This window comes from Toxotes jaculatrix, chromosome 6 (genome assembly GCF_017976425.1).
Source record: "Toxotes jaculatrix isolate fToxJac2 chromosome 6, fToxJac2.pri, whole genome shotgun sequence".
In the NCBI taxonomy this organism is placed as follows: domain Eukaryota; kingdom Metazoa; phylum Chordata; class Actinopteri; family Toxotidae; genus Toxotes; species Toxotes jaculatrix.
The window spans coordinates 2,869,349-2,890,545 of NC_054399.1; the positions used below are offsets into that span (position 1 = coordinate 2,869,349).

General features: G+C 40.2%; 3 protein-coding genes across 5 annotated transcripts in view; 1 reads left to right on the forward strand and 2 right to left on the reverse strand.

Annotated features, from left to right (window-relative positions):
• Positions 1-268, reverse strand: part of shroom2a (shroom family member 2a) — a 29,723-nt gene extending 29,455 nt beyond the window's left edge. Inside the window, exon 1 of the mRNA XM_041040317.1 lies at positions 43-268. The gene's annotated coding sequence lies outside the window, so the exon portion shown is untranslated. The remainder of the gene's footprint in view (positions 1-42) is intronic.
• A 403-nt stretch (positions 269-671) lies between these two features.
• Positions 672-4,236, forward strand: LOC121183068 (synapse-associated protein 1-like). Of its 2 annotated transcripts, XR_005894186.1 has the most exons (10): positions 672-1,010; positions 1,118-1,236; positions 1,336-1,402; positions 1,573-1,646; positions 1,749-1,888; positions 2,038-2,189; positions 2,530-2,588; positions 2,704-2,848; positions 2,953-3,325; positions 3,418-4,236. XR_005894186.1 is itself a non-coding variant. In XM_041039905.1 (9 exons), the coding sequence occupies exons 1-9, from the start codon at positions 806-808 to the stop codon at positions 3,078-3,080; spliced, it is 1,089 nt and encodes a 362-aa protein (XP_040895839.1). In that variant the 5' UTR covers positions 672-805; the 3' UTR covers positions 3,081-4,236. The 2 variants fall into 2 exon arrangements, 1 of the variants encoding a protein (XP_040895839.1); XM_041039905.1 differs by having other exon boundaries at positions 2,953-4,236.
• Positions 4,237-4,294: 58 nt separating this feature from the next.
• On the reverse strand, positions 4,295-20,635 carry LOC121183069 (AP-1 complex subunit sigma-2). 2 transcript variants are annotated; one of them, XM_041039907.1, is made up of 5 exons: positions 20,572-20,635; positions 19,244-19,422; positions 15,908-16,016; positions 15,621-15,758; positions 4,295-7,485 (listed from the first exon to the last, which is right to left on the reverse strand). In XM_041039907.1, the coding sequence occupies exons 2-5, from the start codon at positions 19,420-19,422 to the stop codon at positions 7,438-7,440; spliced, it is 474 nt and encodes a 157-aa protein (XP_040895841.1). In that variant the 5' UTR covers positions 20,572-20,635; the 3' UTR covers positions 4,295-7,437. The 2 variants fall into 2 exon arrangements, with proteins under 2 accessions (XP_040895841.1, XP_040895840.1); XM_041039906.1 differs by lacking the exon at positions 20,572-20,635 and adding an exon at positions 20,399-20,491.
• Positions 20,636-21,197: the final 562 nt, after the last annotated feature.

Consider the following 21,197-nt stretch of genomic DNA (forward strand, 5'->3'; position numbering starts at 1 on the left):
TTACAAAATATTAAAAACAACAGTTTAAACGGATGACCTTACCTGGGAGTTCAACTTCTGGATAAACCGGTGAACACGAAAGCTTCCTCGGGGTGGCACGCAGCTATATCCCAGGTTTACGTTACACATACTTCATCTTTTGTAACCGATTTTATTTTCAAGGGAATCGCTTTTTAAACAAGTGGCTAGGTGTGCGAACGGTTTAGTGGAATAAGCCGACAGTTTCCACTGGTTAACACGAAGTCAGTCCGTATCCTACTGCATCATACAAGCCGAGGACGACACACTGACACTCTCAGGAGAGTTTAAATTAGCTAAGCTAACCTAGCTCCATCCATGGACAACAGGGATAACAAGTGTAGCAAAACACAGCGCAAGCGTGCCATCTAGCGTTAGCGTTAGCTAGCAAGTAAAGTAAGATCTCCCTAAAGAAAAAGCTTTGCTCTGCTTTATAATTAGAGATCTAAGTTTATTCTAACTTCATAGTTGAGACTTTAACAATACTCTCAGGGGGTTGGATATAACTAACGCCACCAAATCGCTGTTTAGCTTACTTCTAATTAATGTAAAGACACAAACCCGTAAATTCGCTTAGAGCGCGTATCCATGACAACCTGTTAACTTAAGGGTAGCCAGTAGGGCCAAACTTACGAAATTTGCGGAAATGGGTGCGCTATGAAACGTCATCAGCTATCAGACTGTAGTTAGTTTCAAACTGTCATAAAACTGACGTATAGGCGAAAAACGCAAACATTAGGGCATGTTAAAGAACTTCTAACAACTTTGTTGACAAAATATTTAAAGTATGTTTAAGAACTGGGGAACCTGGCTTGGATTAGAAAGCGAAAATGGCCAAGTTAAACAAGAAGGCGAGTCTGTTGTTGATGTCAGTGAGGACAAGAGTCACGAAATAAACAAACCGACGACTGCTGCTGAAAGTGAGCAGAGCAGTGCTGCCAAGAAAGATGCTGAACCCCCTCAAGTTCTCCAGAAAGCAAAGGGCTTTAGTGGTAAGTTTGATAAAGTACAGTACAGTAAAAGCTGTGACAGCAGACTTTGCTGCTCGTGTTTAGTCCGTGTAACCCCAGGATTGATCGTCATTCTTGCTTCTTTGCAGGTTACATCTATAATTTCGCCAGCAGTGCCTCAAAGAAACTGTCAGAGTCCGTCGCTGAGACAGCAACAACATTAAAGAAAAGTGTGGAGGAGGGGAAGATAAACGGAATAATTGATAAGGTAAATATCCCTCCTTGTCTCTCATAATTGAAATGATTCCACATCCTTCTCTGTACTAAAGACATGTGGCCTCTCTGATGAGATGTTTCCTTCCCTCAGACCATTCTGGGTGATTTCCAGAAAGAACAAGAAAAGTTTGTTCAGGAGAAAAAAGCAAAAAAGTTTGGTAAGCACTAAATAGTGTATTTATTTTATATCCAGCCATTTATTACTGTCAAGCCTTAAAGTGGTCATTTGATGTTCATTAAACAGTTGCGTGGTGACCTAAAAGGGATATCATGTAAATACATATACACCACAACACTGTAACTACAGCCTAGTTTTCATTGTCACTAGGTGCTGCTGTGCCACCATGGGTGGGTTATAATGAAGAGGACACCATACAGCAACAGATTTTAGCTCTTTCAGCTGTTAGTATAAAACCTAAACACATTTATTTTGGAAAAATAGTTAAATTGTGCAAATACGATGTTAAAAATTTAACTTTGGTTTATTTCTTAATTTTTTGACAGGACAAAAGAAACTTTTTGCGAGACCCTCCTGCTGGGGTACATTTTCACTTTGACTTTGAGCAAATGTATCCAATCGCCATGGTGATGCTGGAGGAAGATGAGCTCCTCAGAAAGATGCGCTTCCATCTGGTCCCTAAGCAGTGAGAATCTTTCACTTCCTGCACGTGGATTAATTTCGTCTTGTGTTTTCATCATGTTCATCCCTGCAGAAGTACAGGTTTGTTAAAAAGAAAAATATTTTATTTCGCCACAGAGATGACTGTCTGTTCCTCTGTGTCTCTCCATTTAGGGTGAAAGAAGAAGTCTTCTGGAAGAATTACTTCTACCGCGTGTCCTTGATTAAACAGTCGGCTCAGCTCACAGCTCTAGCAGCTCAACAGGCTGCTGAACGGAGGGATGAGGAGAAAACTGGCTGCAGTCCTGAGGATCCTCATCAGAAGGGTACAGTCTGCTGTGTAGTGTAAAACTATGAGGCCTGTATTAATCCTAATGTTCTTGTCAGTGAGAAGAATAAAGATAATTCATTTTAAATGATAGCTTCTCACACACAGAACCATAAATATTAAATGTAATCAAACAAAAAGAGTGGTGAGGTGTAGTTAAATGAAAAAGCTCACCTCAGAAAATTTTGTACTTGGAACTTTGAGCCACAATCTGTTTGATTGCGATGTTAAACACAGTAGTAGGGAATAATTTATTTGGATTAGCCTGCACCTTTAATGTTATCGGGAAAACATGAATATCGCCTTCTGAAGAGATAATGCCAAAATGATTTTTGCAGATGTAATTAAAGGGAAAACTCGCCCCACCACCTGCAGTATGAAACCAAAGTCAACTGAGGTAAGCCGCCTGTTTTCAAAGAATAAGAACCCAATAAAATAAGAGTGTTTGTTAGAAAGTAGGACTAAAATCAGTGTAGTTACATTCAGACCTCCTTCTGCTTATCTAATGAAAGGATGAAGAGGAGATATCCACCAGCCCGCCTGTGTCTGAATTTGTGAGTGATGCTTTTGACTCTTGCAAGATAAATGAGGACGACTTGCGCAAAGAAATGGAACAGCTGGTTCTGGACAAGCGGGAACATCCAAACACACAACAGGGTAAGTCTTTTTGTCGAACGGGGTTAACATGTAATTGGAAGAGTTGTTTATCCAAGTTCAGTGAGCGACTCTAACATTTATTTATTTATTTATTTATTTTTCAGAGGAGACTGCGGACTGGGAAAGAGAGTTGCAGGAGGAACTTAAGGAGTATGATGTGTTGGCCGATAACGAAAACCATGATGACAACTGGGACAGAGAAATTGAAGATATGCTAAAGGAGGACATTTAGAGCATTTAACCAAGCTCCTCCAGCCTTACTTGTTTTAAGGGCACATGTAAGGTCAGAAACAGCACCTGACAACAATGTTATGCTCCTAGTGGAATTGATTAATGTCAATTTTGGTCCTCTAAGAGACAGAGAAATACCACTGAATATCATTAACATTTCAGTATGCTATTTCTGTGGCCTTAATAGTTCCTTAAGTTTTTTTTCCACTAAGTTTTACGAGTTAATACTTAGTATTGTGTCCTACAGTAAAAAGAAGAACAGATATTGTCCCACATCTCAAATTTACAAGATGTGCATTCACAGTAAATAGAAAAGTTTCCTCAGTCTCAGCCTTGAGAATTAGAGTGAGATTATGTAATTTTTGATAAATGGTGCCCACTGTTCCTATAAATGGTGATTACAGGATAATGGTAAATGCTAAAAAATACTGTTTAGCTAAAGCGTAACAATAGCACACGTAGAGAAGAGTCATAAAGTCAAACTGACTCAGCAATATCTGTTAACCAGCAATATCAGTGTAAATAGTTTTTTGTCTCATGATACATTTCAGGGACAAATGCCATTATGATGATTTAAATTCATCCTGATGAAAACGTCCAGGTAACACATGAATAGTCTGGAGAAAGAAATCATTGACCACAGGCTTTCATGTGCTCATTTGGCCTTACTGATGCTGCAGAAATAACATGAACCAAATCAAGTGATGATTTAAATGTGAGCCATACAAACAAAACTGAGCCAACACTTTTTTTTGAATGGAAATTGTTGCTGTATAGGTTTCCACTAACAGATAGTCGAGTGTAATATCATCTTTTTATAATCTGTTGACTGCGTATTACTGAACTGAATATAATACACAGTGTATGTCCTACTTGTGAAGGACCTTGGGCAATGGGTGTGTTTTTTCAAAATGATAGAATGGGATGACTGAACATACTGTATGTATCTGTAGTGATCAAATGTATTGTCTCCACAGTCACACATATACTGTTATAATGTTCTCTGGAGACGTGCAAGTCCAAACAAGCTCTGTGTTCTTCCTGTTTACATCAAAATTTATTCAGGAAAGTGGATCTAAAATCCTTTGTCTTTCGCGTTTGTACTCACTCAGATTGTAGTGCATTTTTCTTAACCATAAACTTCGATGCATTGTCTACTTTTCTGAAGTTAATATGTGTGTTGTTGTCAAGTTTACATTTTTAATTTGTTTTTGAAAACAGTGTTTTGTCAGACACAAAGCATGTGAAGCCAAAGCATCTTTTTCTGCTGGTTGAGCGTATTTAAACGTGTCTTCATCAGTGTGTAGCAACACTTTGAGTCACGTTTATTCTTTCTATCACCAAAGGCAGCTCTTCCCTAATGTGCTGTGAGTGACCGGTGAAGAATTGAAGGAAACAAGCTGTGAGCACACAGCACAGTCTCTCTGCCCCTGGAGTGCTCTTTATTGCTGAACTTGACAGGATAGCATAACCTTCCTCCTTCATCCATTTCAGACACTGTAACAGTTAACTACACAGTTTATCCTCTGCAAGTAAACACAAGTCCAGTAATGTAATACACAGGTTGCACTGCACTCATGCTTTAGCTACTGTATATTTCACATTATACACAGCATAGAATGGCATAGATTCAGTCACACATCTGAGACACAGAACAGCACACACAATCAATTATACATGGAAATGCTAATTTGAAGTTATATAAAAGTGATAATAGGAAGAAATTTCAGTATTTCAACATGTAAAACAACTCTGGTGTGTGTATATATAGAAGAAGTTGCAAAATGAAAAAAAAGCAACGTGAGCACTTCAGAAAAAATATAATTTAAACACAGTTTTGGTTTTTAACAATACCAGCTTTTTAAAGATACATGAACATAAAATACATACATAATGCCAGTGTAGGATATTTGCACAGTCCTGTGTCCAAGGCATCTAACATGTATCTGTGTATGTGTCTGAGTATTCATGTGGCTGTTTTTAGTACAGTAAAAAAAATCTTAATACTCTGCTACGGTTTATGACACTATTGCTATTTTATGCATGGCTGCGCTTTTTTCAGAGTCACAGTAGTAAATAGGTAGTTTACATGCTGTACAATTTATGTTTTCATGTGGAATCAATACCAGTTTTGAGTAGACAGTGAAACGGCTTTGAGGGTGTATTTTTAAAGGCCTTGCTCTCCCTCACAGGTGTTTTCAGTTATTCTTCCCCTCTGCTCAGGCTGCCGTTAGCTGCAGCTAAGCTGAGAATTACATGAAGTCACCAAACTACGGAGCTAAGGAGAAATGGTCTGAAAGGTCTAAAATGTTTGCACATAAACAGGTGAAACAGAGCTCACATGGGAGTGAGGGAGATGTCAGTCAACATAGTCTGTACAGGCCTATATAACCCTGAGAAGAGTTCTACTCAGGCAAAGTGAAAACACCTGAGAGGGTGGACGCTGGGTGTGTCAGAGCTTTAAACTGTCACGCTGGTCAGCTGTTTGAAATCAGCCTGTACTGGTGACCTATAATACACAGAGATACTACAACTGGGTTTGTGAAGCTTTTTAGACTCTTTTAGCTCTTTGTTTTGGTTTGGTTTAACAGCAACATGTTTATTGTATGCTTAAGTCTCACCTGCCTCACTTCCAGCAGCATCAGGGAGCTGTACCACACAAGCTCAGCAGGAATACTGTACTCTATGAGCCCAGGACCAAACAGCAATGTTACCTCGCTACTCAGTGGACTGAACAAAGCCACAGCATGTCACTCCAGAAAGTTCTCGTCACAGGTCTTGTAACAGCCTGCATGTTACATGTTACCGTACCACATGCCTGTAAAAGCAACTCAAAGTATATTTTTATGTTCCAGGTATTTTTCCAGCATTTTCATGCATAACTACAGTGATTGTATACTGAGCTCTGATCCCTGCCACAATGTGGATGACCTACAACTCAATACTGTTCCCTGAATACATCCTGTGTAGACACAGATAGACAGACACAGCAGTTGCTGCTGCTCTGTTAACTCTGTTCACTCTGTGGCTTCTGTGTAGACACACAGTCAGACACCTAGCTGCTGAATATTCTGATATTTCCCTCAGGAGCTGGTGGAAACCAAAGCAGAGCTAAAGGAATACTAGACTTCAGCACGTGGCCAGAAAGCACCTCCTGTGGGACAGTCATGTTGCTCTGTGTCCTCTGTACAACTTAAAAAGCTGATAATGTTTCACTGTCTTCTTGCCTTGGATTCTGCCACCTAGTGGCCAAAATGGACTGATTCAGCTTAAAGTCAAAGGATCTGGTGCCTTAAATTGTTGATATTTTCAGTTCCTGGAATGAACAATAACTGTGTTTTTTTTCCATTACAAATAAAAGTACAGTCGTAAACATGAACAAAGAGAACAGTCGGTTTAGTTCTTGCACATTACACACTAATAAAATAAACTCAGTGTATTTATCTGCTACATTGCAGTGGCATGCAAATCCAATAATGGGACAGTAACAGATTCTTTCACTTTAAATGAGTGGACATCCATCAGAGATTAAGGCATTCAACATTAAGTGGGATCCAGCCATTAGAAAACAACAGACCCAAACAGTCAGCATTTATAAGTGGTAACGGTCTGCAAACTGAGAGAATACTCACAGTATGACATACAACAGTTTCTGTTATAAAGCCAGTTCATCCACAGTCATTTCACTTCAGACTGCACTGGTGCATTACAGTGTAAGTGCAGTGGGTAAATTTCAAACGCCAAAGGTGTTCTGCTTGAAACTATTACTATCACATGCATTGTTAGGCGAGGTGAAACGTAACTCTTTGGTTTTGTCAGTGTAATACTTTTTGACTTCCCTTTACAGTATATTCTATTCTACAGGTCTCACCTACACATTTGAAATTCAGAACTGGATCTGAAATCATGAATCTACTTCACAGGATAACGTGATCCCATCAGCTTTGGTCAAATTGAAATCAAGCAGTGAAATATCTTTGTGTGGACCGGAAAGCAGCAAAAAGCTTCATCATTCAGTATTTTTCCTCGGTGACTGACAACGTCATCACACTGGACAAATAAATAACTCAGCAGGACAAACATAAACAGTGCAACATTGTCTCAGACAAACAAGAAAACAAAGGCAGAGGTGAGGAACAGATGCACAGGAAAACCATGCCCACAGTGTGTCTATGTGTGTGTGTGTGTGTGTATGTGTGTGTGTGTGTGTGTGTGTGTGTGTGTGTGTGTGTGTGTGTGTGTGTGTGTGTGTGACTGATTGTGAGGTTGCTCAAAGGTGAATTGGAGTTGGTATTGGCTACATACAGCAGAGTAGCTGGCAGATGGAGGAGAGTGTGGCAACATGATGAGGACCATGTTTATGTCAGTCCAATTTCCTCCAGCACGCTGCGCGGGGTCTCTGCTTCCTGTGGACAGAGAGAGAGAGAGAGGAACCAGAGCTCCAGTGAAACGCTCAGTGAGCTACACGTCACACACTGACAACAGGACACCTTCACCCAGCTGTGCACACGCATACAACCCACATTTTATCTGGTGGACGGTATTTCACATGGCATGACATGGCAACCATGACATGGCTTTATGCAAAGAGCTAAACAGTTCAAAGTTAAATCTACATTAATCAACATTTTTGAAAATGAATACTTTATAAATGAATGTGTAAAGTGAAAGGGAAGTTAAAGCTGCGCTAATCGACATTTTAACACTGAATCAAAGTAAAACATAGATAAAAGAGGCGGCTCACAGTGAGACATTTGAAATCTTTCATTCTTTGCATCCATCTTGTCTAATTTACAGTCTTTGTGTTTTCACTGTCTTTGTGAACCCTCTGCTACACGCTACATGCTACCAGCACCAACTGTTTATCTGTCCAACAGCCTGAAACTGATAGCAGGTCAGTGTATAGCCCTGCTCACATGAGTGCATAATACTAACAAAACTGGGGCCACTCAGAAAAACATTGTTCCAGTGGCACTAGACGAGTGGTCAAAAACTCAGCCAGGCACCATTAAAACTGTATAATACAATATTTTTGATATTAATACTGAATCAAAGCAATGTATTTAAAGTAAAAGGGGTTGTTATTAAAAAGAAAAAGAAATAAGCCCCAGGAGGCCGTGATTTACATTGATTTTTACTGACAGCTAAGGGGCGTTTTTAGGCGCAAAACCACAGTAAACCACAGCCTCACGTGACTTATTGCTTTTATTAATGCAGATCTCCGGATAAACGTTAATAATCACCCAAATCTTTAAGCATGCTTAGCACTGTTTTTGTAACTGCTTTATGCTGCATTAGTCCATATTTATATGTGCAAACAAACTCAAAAAAAAAAGAAAAGATTGAATCAAGATGAAAGACAGACAACTTCAAACTGACCCTAATGCCTACTTTTCATCCATGTTGTACCTAATGTGTCTAAAAACACAGACAGGTGCACATGAAAATATAAGAGCTGGTGGCTTTAGGCAGAAAGAAAGAGAAGCACTTACTTTGGCATCCTGAAACAAGGTTCAGCACAAAGTAAAGAGAGGAGTTGCATCAGAGCAGTGAGACAGAAATCTTGCTTTATGGTAAGAGGAGAAAAACAACCTATTTCTATGCAGTGACTTCAAAGTGTCATTTCGTTTTCAGAGCAAAATGTTCAACCCAGATCTCCAAACATAAACTATCCATTTTTCTCTCTTGGGGTAGATTTTGCTGGAATGATGTTTCCCTTGTCGCCTGTTATGTAGGCTAAACATTTTCCTCTGCAAAGCAAATGGAGCTTAGCGCCATTCAGTGGTGACGTTACTGAGTTTGTTTCCAACACAGAAGAAAACAGCTGCAGAAAAACTAAATTGCTAAACGTCAGCTCGAGTTTCAGAACACCATAAACACAGGGACCAAATAGTTAGATCAAAGAAAGACACCAGCGTGCTTAAGTGACAAAGAATCATAAACAATTTATTCATTATCTAATATATACATTGATAAAATATCCTCAATTAATCATAATGATCTATTAATGCAATCTGTCTTTATTAGCAGGACACAGATGAACAATGACAGATCATAGAAAACATTTGAAGTGCTTAGTCAGTGTGCAATTATGATAGATAAATCTAAGAGTAAGGCTAATTATTTCAATGTCTATTATCCTTATGGTGCAGAAAGCCTAAACAGCCCTTGGTTAATCAGTGCAAAGTGCAAATATTTCTTTTGTATTAATCCTATTAACATTACTTACCTTGACAGGGTTTATCTATAATTTAAAAGCTATAAAGAATAACTTTAACTCGCTTATTACTGGACAGACATTGAAAAGCTCGAGCTTCTAGTATGTCCCATGGTCTGAGCAAGGGTTTGCTTCATACTTATAGCAACAACAAATAGATATCTCAGCAAAGACAACACCTAAAATACAAATATATATGGTTTGAAGTGATTTGAAGTGAGAATAGATGAACAAAAGGAGACGATAAAGGAACAGGTAACACATGACTTCACACCCGCGGCTGGTGAAGTGTGAATTCAGACGTAAAAACAAGACCAATGAGGAAAAATGTGAACATAATATAAAAGTGAGGGTCTTGGACATAGGAGAGACTTAAATGTTGAATCTGTGTTTAAGTAACCTCAGAATTCAGATGCTCATAATTTGTGATCTGGCCTTCAAGTGTTTCTTTTGAAAGAGTGCGTTTACATTTAAATACTTTGAAGGTACAGAATCCTGTATACTTAAACACAGTGGAGACACATTTGTGCATCTGCACTACAACCTGTGCAACAGGGGGCAGACTTTCACTACATAATCTGTGTGGCAATAGCAAAGATGAACAGAAAAAGTTGGGATTATGTAAAGACCATCCATAAATACGATTTGTTCTATTTAATCTTAGTCTGAAGTTAAAACCAGTGGTTTTCAATCATGTGTCATCTGATCCAACAGTGCACAGATTTTCTTTACACAGCAGCCAATTTAAACCGATTTAAGTATTTTGTAAATTAGCCACTGAAGTGGCTTGTTGAACTAAAACATGGTGTTGTTTCATTGAGCTTAAAGCTTTGTTCTTCACCATGGAAACATTTAAAAAATGTTCTTAAAATTCAAACATTAAAATAAAGCCAATGAAGGGCAAGAGATGCAGCTGAAAGCTCTGGAAGAACTCCAGTAAGTGGAGCTTAAGTTAAAATCACTTCTCAAACAGCATACCTTTGGGTCATGATGGCACATGATGGCGCGCAAACTCGCTGCATTGCTGATGCAGTGAAACAAACAGTAAGTGGACCAATGACAGGCATGTGACAATATATCGCCACCCAGACTCTGACTCAGTGACTGACATCAGTTTACGTGGATCATATTAAAAACTTTTTCATTTTCAGGCCCCGTAACAAGACATTGATCTTATTGTTCTTTTCAATTTACTTTTAACATAGTGACAATATTGTACCATGACTGTCATGTGTTGAACAGTGAATATCATGACACCCGCCCCCCAAACCAATGACAATGACAGGTGCTCAGAGGGCAGAAAGAAAGGTGCCAGGCACTGAGGAGCTCAGCATGCAGGGTGGATAGCAGCAGCAGCGGCAGCAGCAGCGGCAGCAGCAGCGGCAGCGGCAGCGGCAGCGGCAGCGGCAGCAGCGATGGCAGCCAATCAGTACACAGGCACATTAAAGTACTCATGACGGGGCTGGGGGAGAGAAATGCACACAGCTTAGAAAACACGACAACACCGAGTCGTAACAGCCACCTCATTCAGACACGTCATTCACGGGACATGCAGGAGACAGAGGAGCAGGCGGGAGCGTTCACTTCGTGACAAGAACAAACTGCTCTCATCACTGTGTCCACTTTTACCGTTATAGAAAATAGCTTTTAGTTTAGCTTAGTTTTTTTTTGGGGGGGGGGAATACACATTCACGTTTATTATTTTCTTTAGCTCACTGAATTTATGTAACTGTGACCACACAGTTGAAATGTCACCTGTCACACTTGTAGAAATGTAATCCTATAAAACATCTGGTGGTGTGGACAGTGTCAACGAAATGTTACACATAAACGAAAAACAAAGACAAACAGACTAAGACAGACTTTGTCTTCAATACAAACATGTATTATCGGCTGTGGAAAGACTGTTACTATTAACAAGAAACCAGGAGCGAGACCAGGAACATTGTCTTAACCAGCACGAACTGAGCTACAGACAGACTGATAAACACAGTAAGGACACTGACACTAGTTCTGACTATAGGGCTCTAGTGGTACAGATGGCCTAAGTCCACAGACACAGAGTATTCACCTCAGCGGGCCTAATTCTGGAAAAGACCAGAGGACTCAGAGGCCATATTTGGGACCATCACACCTGTGAGGCAAACATTTTTATAAGGACAAAAACAAACAGAGAGATGCAACACTGATTGGAGTAAAGTCTAAATCTCACAGGAACCTACGGCACCTACACGTCTACATCATGTGCTTGGGGACCAGGAAATTAACAGTGCCCTCTTCACTGGGACGCCCCTGCTCAGTTTATCTCGGGTGTCTCACAGGCAGTCGTGAGCTGAGCTGGAAATCTTCAGAGGCATCATTATTCCAAAAGAAGATCTGCTTGCTGGCGCCAAAGTAATGACCAGCTCCTGAGAAATGTTTCATTAAAGGCTTATTAAAATAGCTTCACCCAAATCCCCTGTGGTATGTTTTCCATGTAATTATTGCACTATGTCCTCACTAATGCCTTGAAGCACAAAGCCCTAATTCCAAATGTGCCCCAACTCAACCCCTGCTTTATTTTAACCGTGTAGTTTTTATATCCACCAACGTATGTACATTATGTTAAGAAATTATTTTTGTCCTCCCTCAGTAAAAATCAGGGAACATCATTTTCGTGTTTGTTTATGATCATATGAACCACTTGTTGGAAAAAGGAGAAGTCTGTGTAAAATGGTAATTTTGGGTCAAACTACACCAGGTACAAAAACCTGCACAATCAGTATTAGTACGTAAGTCAATGTAAAATGCTGTTGTAATATAGTGTTATTGCACAAAAATCTATTTTTCACCATTTCAGAATAACTTAAATCATTAATTTGAACAATTTCAGTCAGCGCTGTTAGTAAAACAACAGGCTAGTCTTCACACAGGCAGCATGGCTCTTTCACTTATCTGTGAAAACACATTTTATGTTAAGTTACAATTTAAAATGAGAATATTTATTTAGAGTAACTTGTAAAAAATACAAATTCCATCCATCATAAAAGGAATCTTATAAGGAATATAATAATGTAAGAGATAATTCAGAAAGTGTTGGATTATGCTGCCTGTTAGTGAAACTGAGCGTATGCAGCAGACATGTTCTAAACGTTCAGGTTCGAGTTCATGCCTGTTATGACTCTTAGGTTGTGTCATGTATTTCTCACTCAGAGTTTTGAGACAGTCAAACTGACAGAAGTACATGCAGGCAGAAATTCACGGCACGCACAACTGGAAACCCATGCTGACTGACTGACCGCACCAGTCTCGTAGTTACCAATTGCCTGGATGGAGGCATGGATGGACCCTAGGCCCATTACAAGATCTCCTCATTTGGCAAACTTCCCCAGTCTTCACTCTGGCTCTATAAATACAGAATTGAGCCAATGAGAAACTTTCTCTCTCCCTCTCAGGGTAAACCTGGATCGGCACTCTCTGGGTTCTGAACTCACTTATACCAAAGAATATCAAACGGCTACATTAAGAACTTACCAGAAGCCTTTCAGGATCACTGTACAGTATGTTCTCTACAGTAAAGCTACCTCATGGTCCTGCTGACTGTAAATCAATGAAGAGCTTCACAGTTTGTCCTTGGGGATTCTGGGCTTGGCTGGGCAGCAGCTGCCTCACAGCTAATGGTTATGGTCCACAACCAGCTTTTCTAATGCTGCTCGGTTTTATAGCTCACTTCATTCCTTTATGCTACTTTGCATTCCCAGTTTCCTAACATGAGTAAAATATCTGTTTACCCGAATGGTGTCTTATTCATAGCTATAGGGCAACATTATATTTTTAATGCTGAGTCATTAAAATACCCAAACAAACTGACAAGGCTTCAGATATGTGGATCACTGTTGTAAAATGAAACCATTCAGAAACATGATATCACGTCTCTTTGTTTGTCTCTAGAATCTGAGCAGATATTCGTGACCAGGCTATTTCTGCCCGATGCTCAGCTTCTTCAGGATATCTGTATCAGTACATTTAATCTTTGTTATTCTTATTTCAAGTTTAACTTATTTGATGATGCACTTATTTTTAAACTTCAAAACATCCTGCCTCGCGTACATTTTTTTGTCGGTCACTGCAAAATATGTGGAATCTTTGGCAGAACTGTGCAATGCTGTGTGTAAAAAATCATCCCCCAAAAATCCAGTCCAGGTCATTATCTCCAGTTCACATCACTTTTCTCCACTGGTTGTTAATGGGCTGTCAGCAGTGGCCTGGTTTTGCTCACCAGAACTCATTAGCAGCGTTCTTTCGGCTCACTAACTCACTAAATGTTGAGCTAACAAATCCAGCAGATCCCATCAGCCTGTTGACACTGAACGGGTCAATACTGTGTAAAATAAAACACAGTATTCAGCATCAGAAGCTGCCTTCACAAGCTAATCCTCTGAAATCACTTCCACAATATTTTGTCAGCTGTGAAAAAAACTGTAATTAAACTGAATAGTTCTGCTGTAAGCGATGCAGTATTTCAAATTAATTCTATCACTGCAGAACAAAAATATCAGGCTCATGTTTAAGCTTCTGGTTTTGATATATGACGTGAAGCTCCTCTGTACTGACACTGAAACACAGCTGTGGTTGTGACCAGTGTTTGTCAGTGTACTGCTGAACATGTTAACACTTTACCATTGTTAATGATGCTTAAACGTTAATGTAGGTCAGAGGTGTCTGTCTGGTCTCAGTGATGCAGACAATGAGGCCTTGTTTCTGAGCTGTGACCTGGGCTCTCCTCACTTCTGCCATCAAACACGACTGAAGAGAGAAGTGGATAATCTCATCACTGTAGATGTTTCAGTGATACTGAATGGTTATGTTTTAATTGTGCTATCAAATCAGCCTGTGTTGCATCATGGGATAACCTTTTACTACTTCCTCTCTCTCTAGCACAGCGTTACTTTCTAAGCACTTTACCTTGAGTAGCATTGTAAATTTTGTCATACTAAAGCTTTTATTGTACTAATGTCAATAAAAGCTTCTAATTCTAATTCTGCTTTTCACTGTCATTAATGGCACTAACATACTTTTTACTTGTGCAATGAGATTTTTCACGTAGTTATGTTTAGTGCCTTCACAGTTACACAGAGATGTCAGGGATGAAGTCATAATAAAGCAGAAAAACACACCAGCAGCTTCAGTATCTATGGTGTGCTCCTGATACTTCAAATATTGCTGTTGCTGGTGTGTTGTTTCCCCAGGCTTTAGTATTGTGCTGGTGAATCTACGGTACATCTAAAGCTACTGATCTAACTCTACAGCGAGGGTTATTTGGGTTTTAACAAACTGTACCTGCAAACAGACGCATCTGAAAGTCTATATTCTGCGAATCACAATAGCAAGAGAGAAATATGTGAGCTGGAATCAAGAATAAGATCAGGCAGACTAAATGGAAGACAATACAGCACTGAGAAGTCCATGAAATGAAAATCACAGGAAATAAAACGTAAAACATTTGTGAAAAAGGCTGCATAGTACCGCACTCACACAGCTCGGAAAATGAAATGAAAGGTAGGAATGGTCGAATCTAACTCTGCTCAGTGTGTATGAAAGAAACAGCACAAAGCATGAGCAGTCCCAGGTGACCCACACCACTTACTGAGAAGTGAAGCAAACAAAACAGGTAAACGTAACAATCGAGATGAGCAGAGGGAAACATAATGGAGTTACAGCCGACCTTTCACTAAAGTTCAGAGAGTCTTAGGAACTTAAATATTTTTAGCTGCCCTGCTTTTACATTAATCATGTGATATATAAGCACTCCTGCTCTGTTTAATGAATAATAATAGAATTTAAAATTATAAACCTTAAAAGTCAAATTACATTTTTATATAATTTATGGTTGGATTTTTTTTTTTCGATGCACTGTACTGGCATTAAGGAACTACCTCTCTGTGTAGCAGCCTGAGATTCCCAGCCAGTGATTCAGCATGAAATCTGGTGTCACATCAGCCTCAATGTTTACTGTTCACTCTATTCAAACATATCAGAGCTGGATTAAGTTACTGCTAAACATTGTCCAGTTGCCACCAGTAACCACAGGTGTCACCGGATCAACCACGACTGAAATGTTAAGAATTCTAACTGTGAGGAAACAGTGACAGTGCTGTACTGGTGTAAAATACTCAGAGTCTGATTCACTCCTCAGTTCCACCTCACTTTGATCTGGAGAATCAGAAAATGTCAGCACAGTCATAATGAAGAGTGAGGGCCGATTACTAATAAAGTGGGAGAACAACATTAGTCATTAGCACAAAATCATTATTATTCCCATTCTGATTCCACCCGAAGCCTTACCTCCTGCAGCAGGTCAGCCTGCTCGATGGCCTTTAACACATTCTTTTTGGATGTCTCCTGAGCCTCCCCACCCAACAGGAACTCATCCAGAATGAAGTAGGCTTTCTCAAAGTTGAAAATTATGTCCAGCTCACAAACCTGTCGATCAGAAATTAAATAACACTGATTAACGAGCAGCACTTCAAGTCTAGGTTCGACAGGTGGCAAACACACGATTGCCATACATATACAATAATAAGAGTGAGTGAGTGAGTGAGTGAGTGAGTGAGGAGACAGCAGACACGCACACTGCCAAAGTATTTATCCAGCAGCTCCACATATCTGTGGATGATCTCCAGTGTGATGAGCTCATTGTCTTGGTCCTCGATGGCACAGCAGAAGTACAAGCTGGCATATCTGCAACAGAACAACAAGCCAGCCGAGTTCAACGTGACAATCTAAATAAAAATAACAGCAACTACAGAAGCATCTTCCCCGCAACATCAGCCCGACAAAGTCAATTTAAGGAAGAGCTGACTTCATGCATTGTTATGGCTCAGACAGGATCTCCCAGTGATATCAAGAGTTTCTTCACATTATGTTGCAGCCTTCTTCTAAAATCATCTAAATTCATTTCTTCCTCATTAAGCTACACTCAATATCCCATAATGACAAAGCCATTTTTGCAAATTTATATAAAAAAAATAGAAATATCGCACTGAGATAAGAATCCAGACTTTATTCAGGACTTAGGTGAAGCTCCTTTGGCAGCGATTACAGCCTTGAGTCTTCTTGGGTATGACGTGACAAGCTTTGCACACCTGGATTTGGGGATTTTCTGCAGATCCTCTCAGGCTCTGCCAGGTTGGATGGGGACCGATGGCGGACAGACATTTTCTCCTGAGATGTCCTACTGGGTCCAAGTCAGGACTCTGGCTGGGCCACTGAAGGATATTCACAGAGTTGACCCTAAGCCACTCCTGTGTCGTCTTGGCTGTGGGTTGAGGATGAACCTTCAGCCCAGTCTGAGGTCCTGAGTGCTCTGGACCAGGTTTTCACTGAGGATATCCCTGTACTTTGCTCCATTCAGCTTTCCCCCAACCCTGACCAGTCTCCCTGTCCCTGTAAAACACCCCCCCAGCCTGATGCTGCCACCACCATGCTTCACCACCTGGTTTCCTCCAGACATGATGCTTAGAACTGAGGCCAAACAACTGAATGTTGGTTTCATCAGACCAGAGTGTTTTGTTTCTCACAGTCGAAGAATCCTTCAGGTGCTTTTTTTTGGAAACTCAAAGCAGCTTTCATGCTCCTTTCACTGAGGAGAGGCTTGCATCAGGCCACTCTGCCATACAGCTCAGATCTGTGCCTCGACACAATCCTGTCTCTGAGCTCTGCAGGCAGTGCCTTCCACCTCATGGCTCGGGTTTTGCTCTGATATGCATTGTCAGCCGTGAGACCTTATACAGACTCACGTCCAATCAACTGACTTTTCCACAGGTGGACAAATAGGAGGCACCTGAGATCATATATTTCATGAATATTTATATCAATGTGATATTTCAGTTTTTCAGTTTTTTTCAGTTTTACTTTGTCATTGTGGAGTCTTCAGTGTAGACTCTACTCTCTGAATGTTCTGTGTATACTGTCTCCCAGCTCACTGTAACAGTGCTGACAGAGCAATGCTCTGTTATCATTAGCTGCTTTTTCCTGTGCACAGTGTATTCATTTAAAAGCCAGGAGCCGGATACAGAGGCCTGTATCTGTTAAGCCTCATTCTGCCACGGTTCTTTATCCCTCATAATCCCTAAGGCACTCTTTAAGCATGTGATGATTGGCTAATAAAGGAACCAGTCAGTTGATCCCTCACAGCCAGCGGGTCAGGAGGGCACAATGGACCAAGCCGTAGGTTTCACAAAGACAAGGATAAAGGAGCGAGTCTCAGACTCAACAGGAGTGGAATTTGTTGGCATTATTGATTCCCATTATTTGTTCAACTGCTTTCTTTGAATTAATTTAATTTAATTTGTCAAAACTGTAGACCAGAGAAAGTCCACATGCAGTGGATTCAGCCTTATCTCTGATCCCAGACTGACTGTGACACATGGGAGACAGGACGCATTCTGAGAATTTGCATTGCTAATGATTGGTTTCTAATGATCTGTCTGTACTGTTGTCTCTGGTTCTTCTTCCTGAAGACAAACTGTATCTGTTTTTCATGGGCAGGAAGTCCACACAACACGTCCTCGTGATGTATTTGATAGAAAAATGCATATACTTGTGTTCTGAACTGATAGTTGAGTAAAACAATATGAACACGTCACCTTCAGCTGTGGGAAATTATTACAGGCATTTTCACTACTTTCTGACATTCCATAGAAAAAAAAGATTAATCAATTAACTGAGAACATATTCACAGATGAAGTGATAGTAAAAATAATTGCTGGCTGCAGCCTGAGACATGCTTTATGTTTTCATGAAGGCTGCATGCTCAAACTGTAGCTGCTGCACCTTATCAGAAGCTCATACTACAGGTTCAACATGAAGACAGGCTGTATGTTGAAATGTTAGTTGCAACACGTTGCTGTAACTGTGAATCTCATTCTTCCTGATTGCATCTCGCAGTTTATATTTCATCCTGTGTGACTGTGCGTCATAAACAGCCCAAATGTCAAACAGCAGCAACAGTTATTGTCTTTGCCGTATGAAAACAAATTTCCACTGGGTGTTCTGAGGCTCGTTAGGCTGTGGAGCATACCAGGTACGTGCAAACCTGACCTGAAAACTTATTTTCATTTCTTTTCACTAAAGTTAATATGTAAAGAAAGTTAATAAATAAATAAAGAAAGAAAGAAACAGGACCTCTGAATGTCTGTGGCCCTTCATGTCTCCTTAAAATCATAACGTCTCAACCAATACTGTGGCATGTTCTCAAAATAATTACTACCTCTTTCTCTTCACCTTCACCAAAGATATTGTCAACACTCACAGTTGCTTCCAAGAACTCTCTTTTGACATGTGAGTAGGTAGGACACTCTCTCTCCATTAACAGTTAGAGATCTGAGAGCTACACAGAACTATGGAGACAACGATATAATCTGACCACTAAGGTACAGCTAGATCCAGAGGCAGCAGCACTAATCACTTGTTTAATAAAGTTTTAGTAACTTTTATGCCTTAATTGTTTGTCATAAGAGTAAATTTAATTGTTGCAGGGAGAAAAACACATTTATAAAAAACACCTGATGATTATGACAAAAGGCAAAGTAATTACTTTAACCTATTTCTGTTTAAGAGGTAAACAAACATCTGTCTGGTTGAGCAGCGGAAAGCAGGTCAGCACCTCCACCAATGTGTCTTTGTCTGTCCCTGTTGGGTCATTCGGGCTCACCAACAGTCTGCCTGCTTGTCTGTTGGCACGGCAACAGGATATAATGAGGCAAAATTAATGCTCTGTCTCGTTGTAGTCTGAGTGCAGTCATGATGCCTTCATCTCTTTGATAACTCTCTCTCCTGATTCTACAAATGAGCCCTATTTATGAATGATAGGTCTATGCATTGCCCATGGAAGTGTGAATAACTCTGTTCTGTGAGCGTTCAGCCAGAAAACATTTTGTCCATAAACACGTCCAATTTCTACGCACCTCTTATATACAATCTTGAGGTCTCTCCACTCAAGAAAGCTGCACATTTTGGGCTTTCGAGCCAGGACTGTCTGCACCAACTCTCTGGTGATCTTCTTTTTCTCCTTATCAGACAAAGGCACGTACCATTTCTGAAGCCTGAGCTTGCCTTGTCGACTGAATAGAAGCATGAACTGCATCTGAAATGAAGAGATGAGAAAAAAAAACAGAGGGGCTGTGAAACACAATGAGAGATGAGGGGAAGGAGTGGGTGGTTAAAGACATCCGCAGAAAGATTCAAAAAGCATTGAAAAGAGCACATCCAGCCACTTTTTATGTGATGCCAGATGTAGGCATTAGGAGGCAGGCTGATTCTGACAAGTTAAGACAAACTGAGGATTTCTTTTTCTTCTATAGGACACGTGAGAGGTGCAAAAGACATTACCAAGATGGAAGATGAATTAAATCTGATTAGGTCAAAGTCAGGGAACTACTAAAGGGATTAGCCTTACAATAATTTAATATACACTAAGTTGGTAATTTAATAGGTATATCTAACTAAAACTAATGCACAACAGACGTGCAGGAAATCTTCTCTTCATAAAAGTTATAATGTTCAGATTCTGTAGAAGAGATGTGTTTATTCAACTTTATGATCATTCAGTATGCTGCAGTTTGAACTGTACTGATTTATACAGAAAGATGGTGCTGTCATTTAGCCTACCCTCAGTGACATAAAGGGGGTGGACAAAATAACAGAAACACTTGTACTTGTAAGGCAATACAAAGCAACCGCACCGCAAACTGCAGCCTCCAAAATGATCATGAAGTTGGATCAACTCCTCCGTGAAACAGGCTAAAACATCACAATCCTCATGAGGGAGGATTTACTGCAGACTGCATTAGTTTTAGCCGGGCGGGCCTAGCTAAAACCACCAGCTGAGTGTGGAATACCAACAGGAAAGCTAACAGTTAGTTGTTAAGCTATTTGTGTGTTGTCTGCTGCCATGTGTTAAACATAAACAACATCTCACTTCAGGTTCAGATTCAGCCTCAACAGCTGACCACGGACATCGTCTCGTGTTGTAAGTTTTAGTTTGAAACACATGCCCTGAAACGGTCGCGTTAATGTCCAATTCTCCACAGTTAAACCAAAAACACGACTCAAATTATCACCTCGTTTTCGCCGTTATCAACACAGCAACGGAAGTATCGTGAACACCGTTATTCAGCGCTTAGCATTAGCCTGTTCAGCCTCCGCCTGGCCTGTTTAAAAGACGACATGCGCACAAGTGTGTGTGTATATTTTAATGTAAAAGGTGATATAATATACACTGAAAACTACTTACCTTTAATTCTAACACTGTGTTCTCCTCTGCAGAAATGTATGTGCCACCCTACACCACCCTGAAACAGGACCACTGGCATCTAAACATCTGATTGGCCAGGCAGGCGCTCGTGACGTTGCTGATTGGCGGACATGTTTTCGATGGTCCCAACCTTTTCGGCGCTTTAACTAAACATCGCAGACGTGATTGGCCGGTACAGACATCAATCAAACCTCGACCAGCCTACTGGTTCCGCCCACTCAAACGTCATCAGCAGGAGCAGCCGCTGAATGTTTAAATACAGGCGGAATATGGAAAGAGATGTTCGGCTGCTTGTAGTGTTGATGTTGTGTTTAATGAACAACAATGGCAATAATGTATATGCTAATATTATATCCAGAAAGTGTGCAGCGAACCCTCATAGTGTATAATACGGATCCATTGTCTTTATCCTGACGCTCTCTTGTCTCAGAGTCTCTGGGTGTACAGGACCTGCATTATGTTGAAGCTGTATCTTGTAAAGGAGCCCGTGTTAAAAATGTAGCTTTAAAACCGTCATTAGAATATTTCCAGACAAAACTGTGTTTAATAAAATACAGTGATTATGAGTCAGATCCTGTATAAATTTTGCTGTTGAGCTGGACAAA

What these genes read in the sequence shown, in the direction of transcription:
- LOC121183068 (XM_041039905.1), top strand. Translation starts at nt 806, where the DNA reads ATGTTTAAGAACTGGGGAACCTGGCTTGGATTAGAAAGCGAAAATGGC. An exon ending in GAAAAAAGCAAAAAAGTTTG is followed by an intron (nt 1,403 to 1,572) that starts GTAAGCACTAAA and finishes CATTGTCACTAG; the next exon opens with GTGCTGCTGTGCCACCATGG. An exon ending in TGAGGATCCTCATCAGAAGG is followed by an intron (nt 2,190 to 2,529) that starts GTACAGTCTGCT and finishes TGATTTTTGCAG; the next exon opens with ATGTAATTAAAGGGAAAACT.
- LOC121183069 (XM_041039907.1), bottom strand. Translation starts at nt 19,422, where the DNA reads ATGCAGTTCATGCTTCTATTCAGTCGACAAGGCAAGCTCAGGCTTCAG. An exon ending in TGGATAAATACTTTGGCAGT is followed by an intron (nt 15,759 to 15,907) that starts GTGCGTGTCTGC and finishes TCTGATCGACAG; the next exon opens with GTTTGTGAGCTGGACATAAT. An exon ending in AGGCTGACCTGCTGCAGGAG is followed by an intron (nt 7,486 to 15,620) that starts GTAAGGCTTCGG and finishes CTCTGTCCACAG; the next exon opens with GAAGCAGAGACCCCGCGCAG.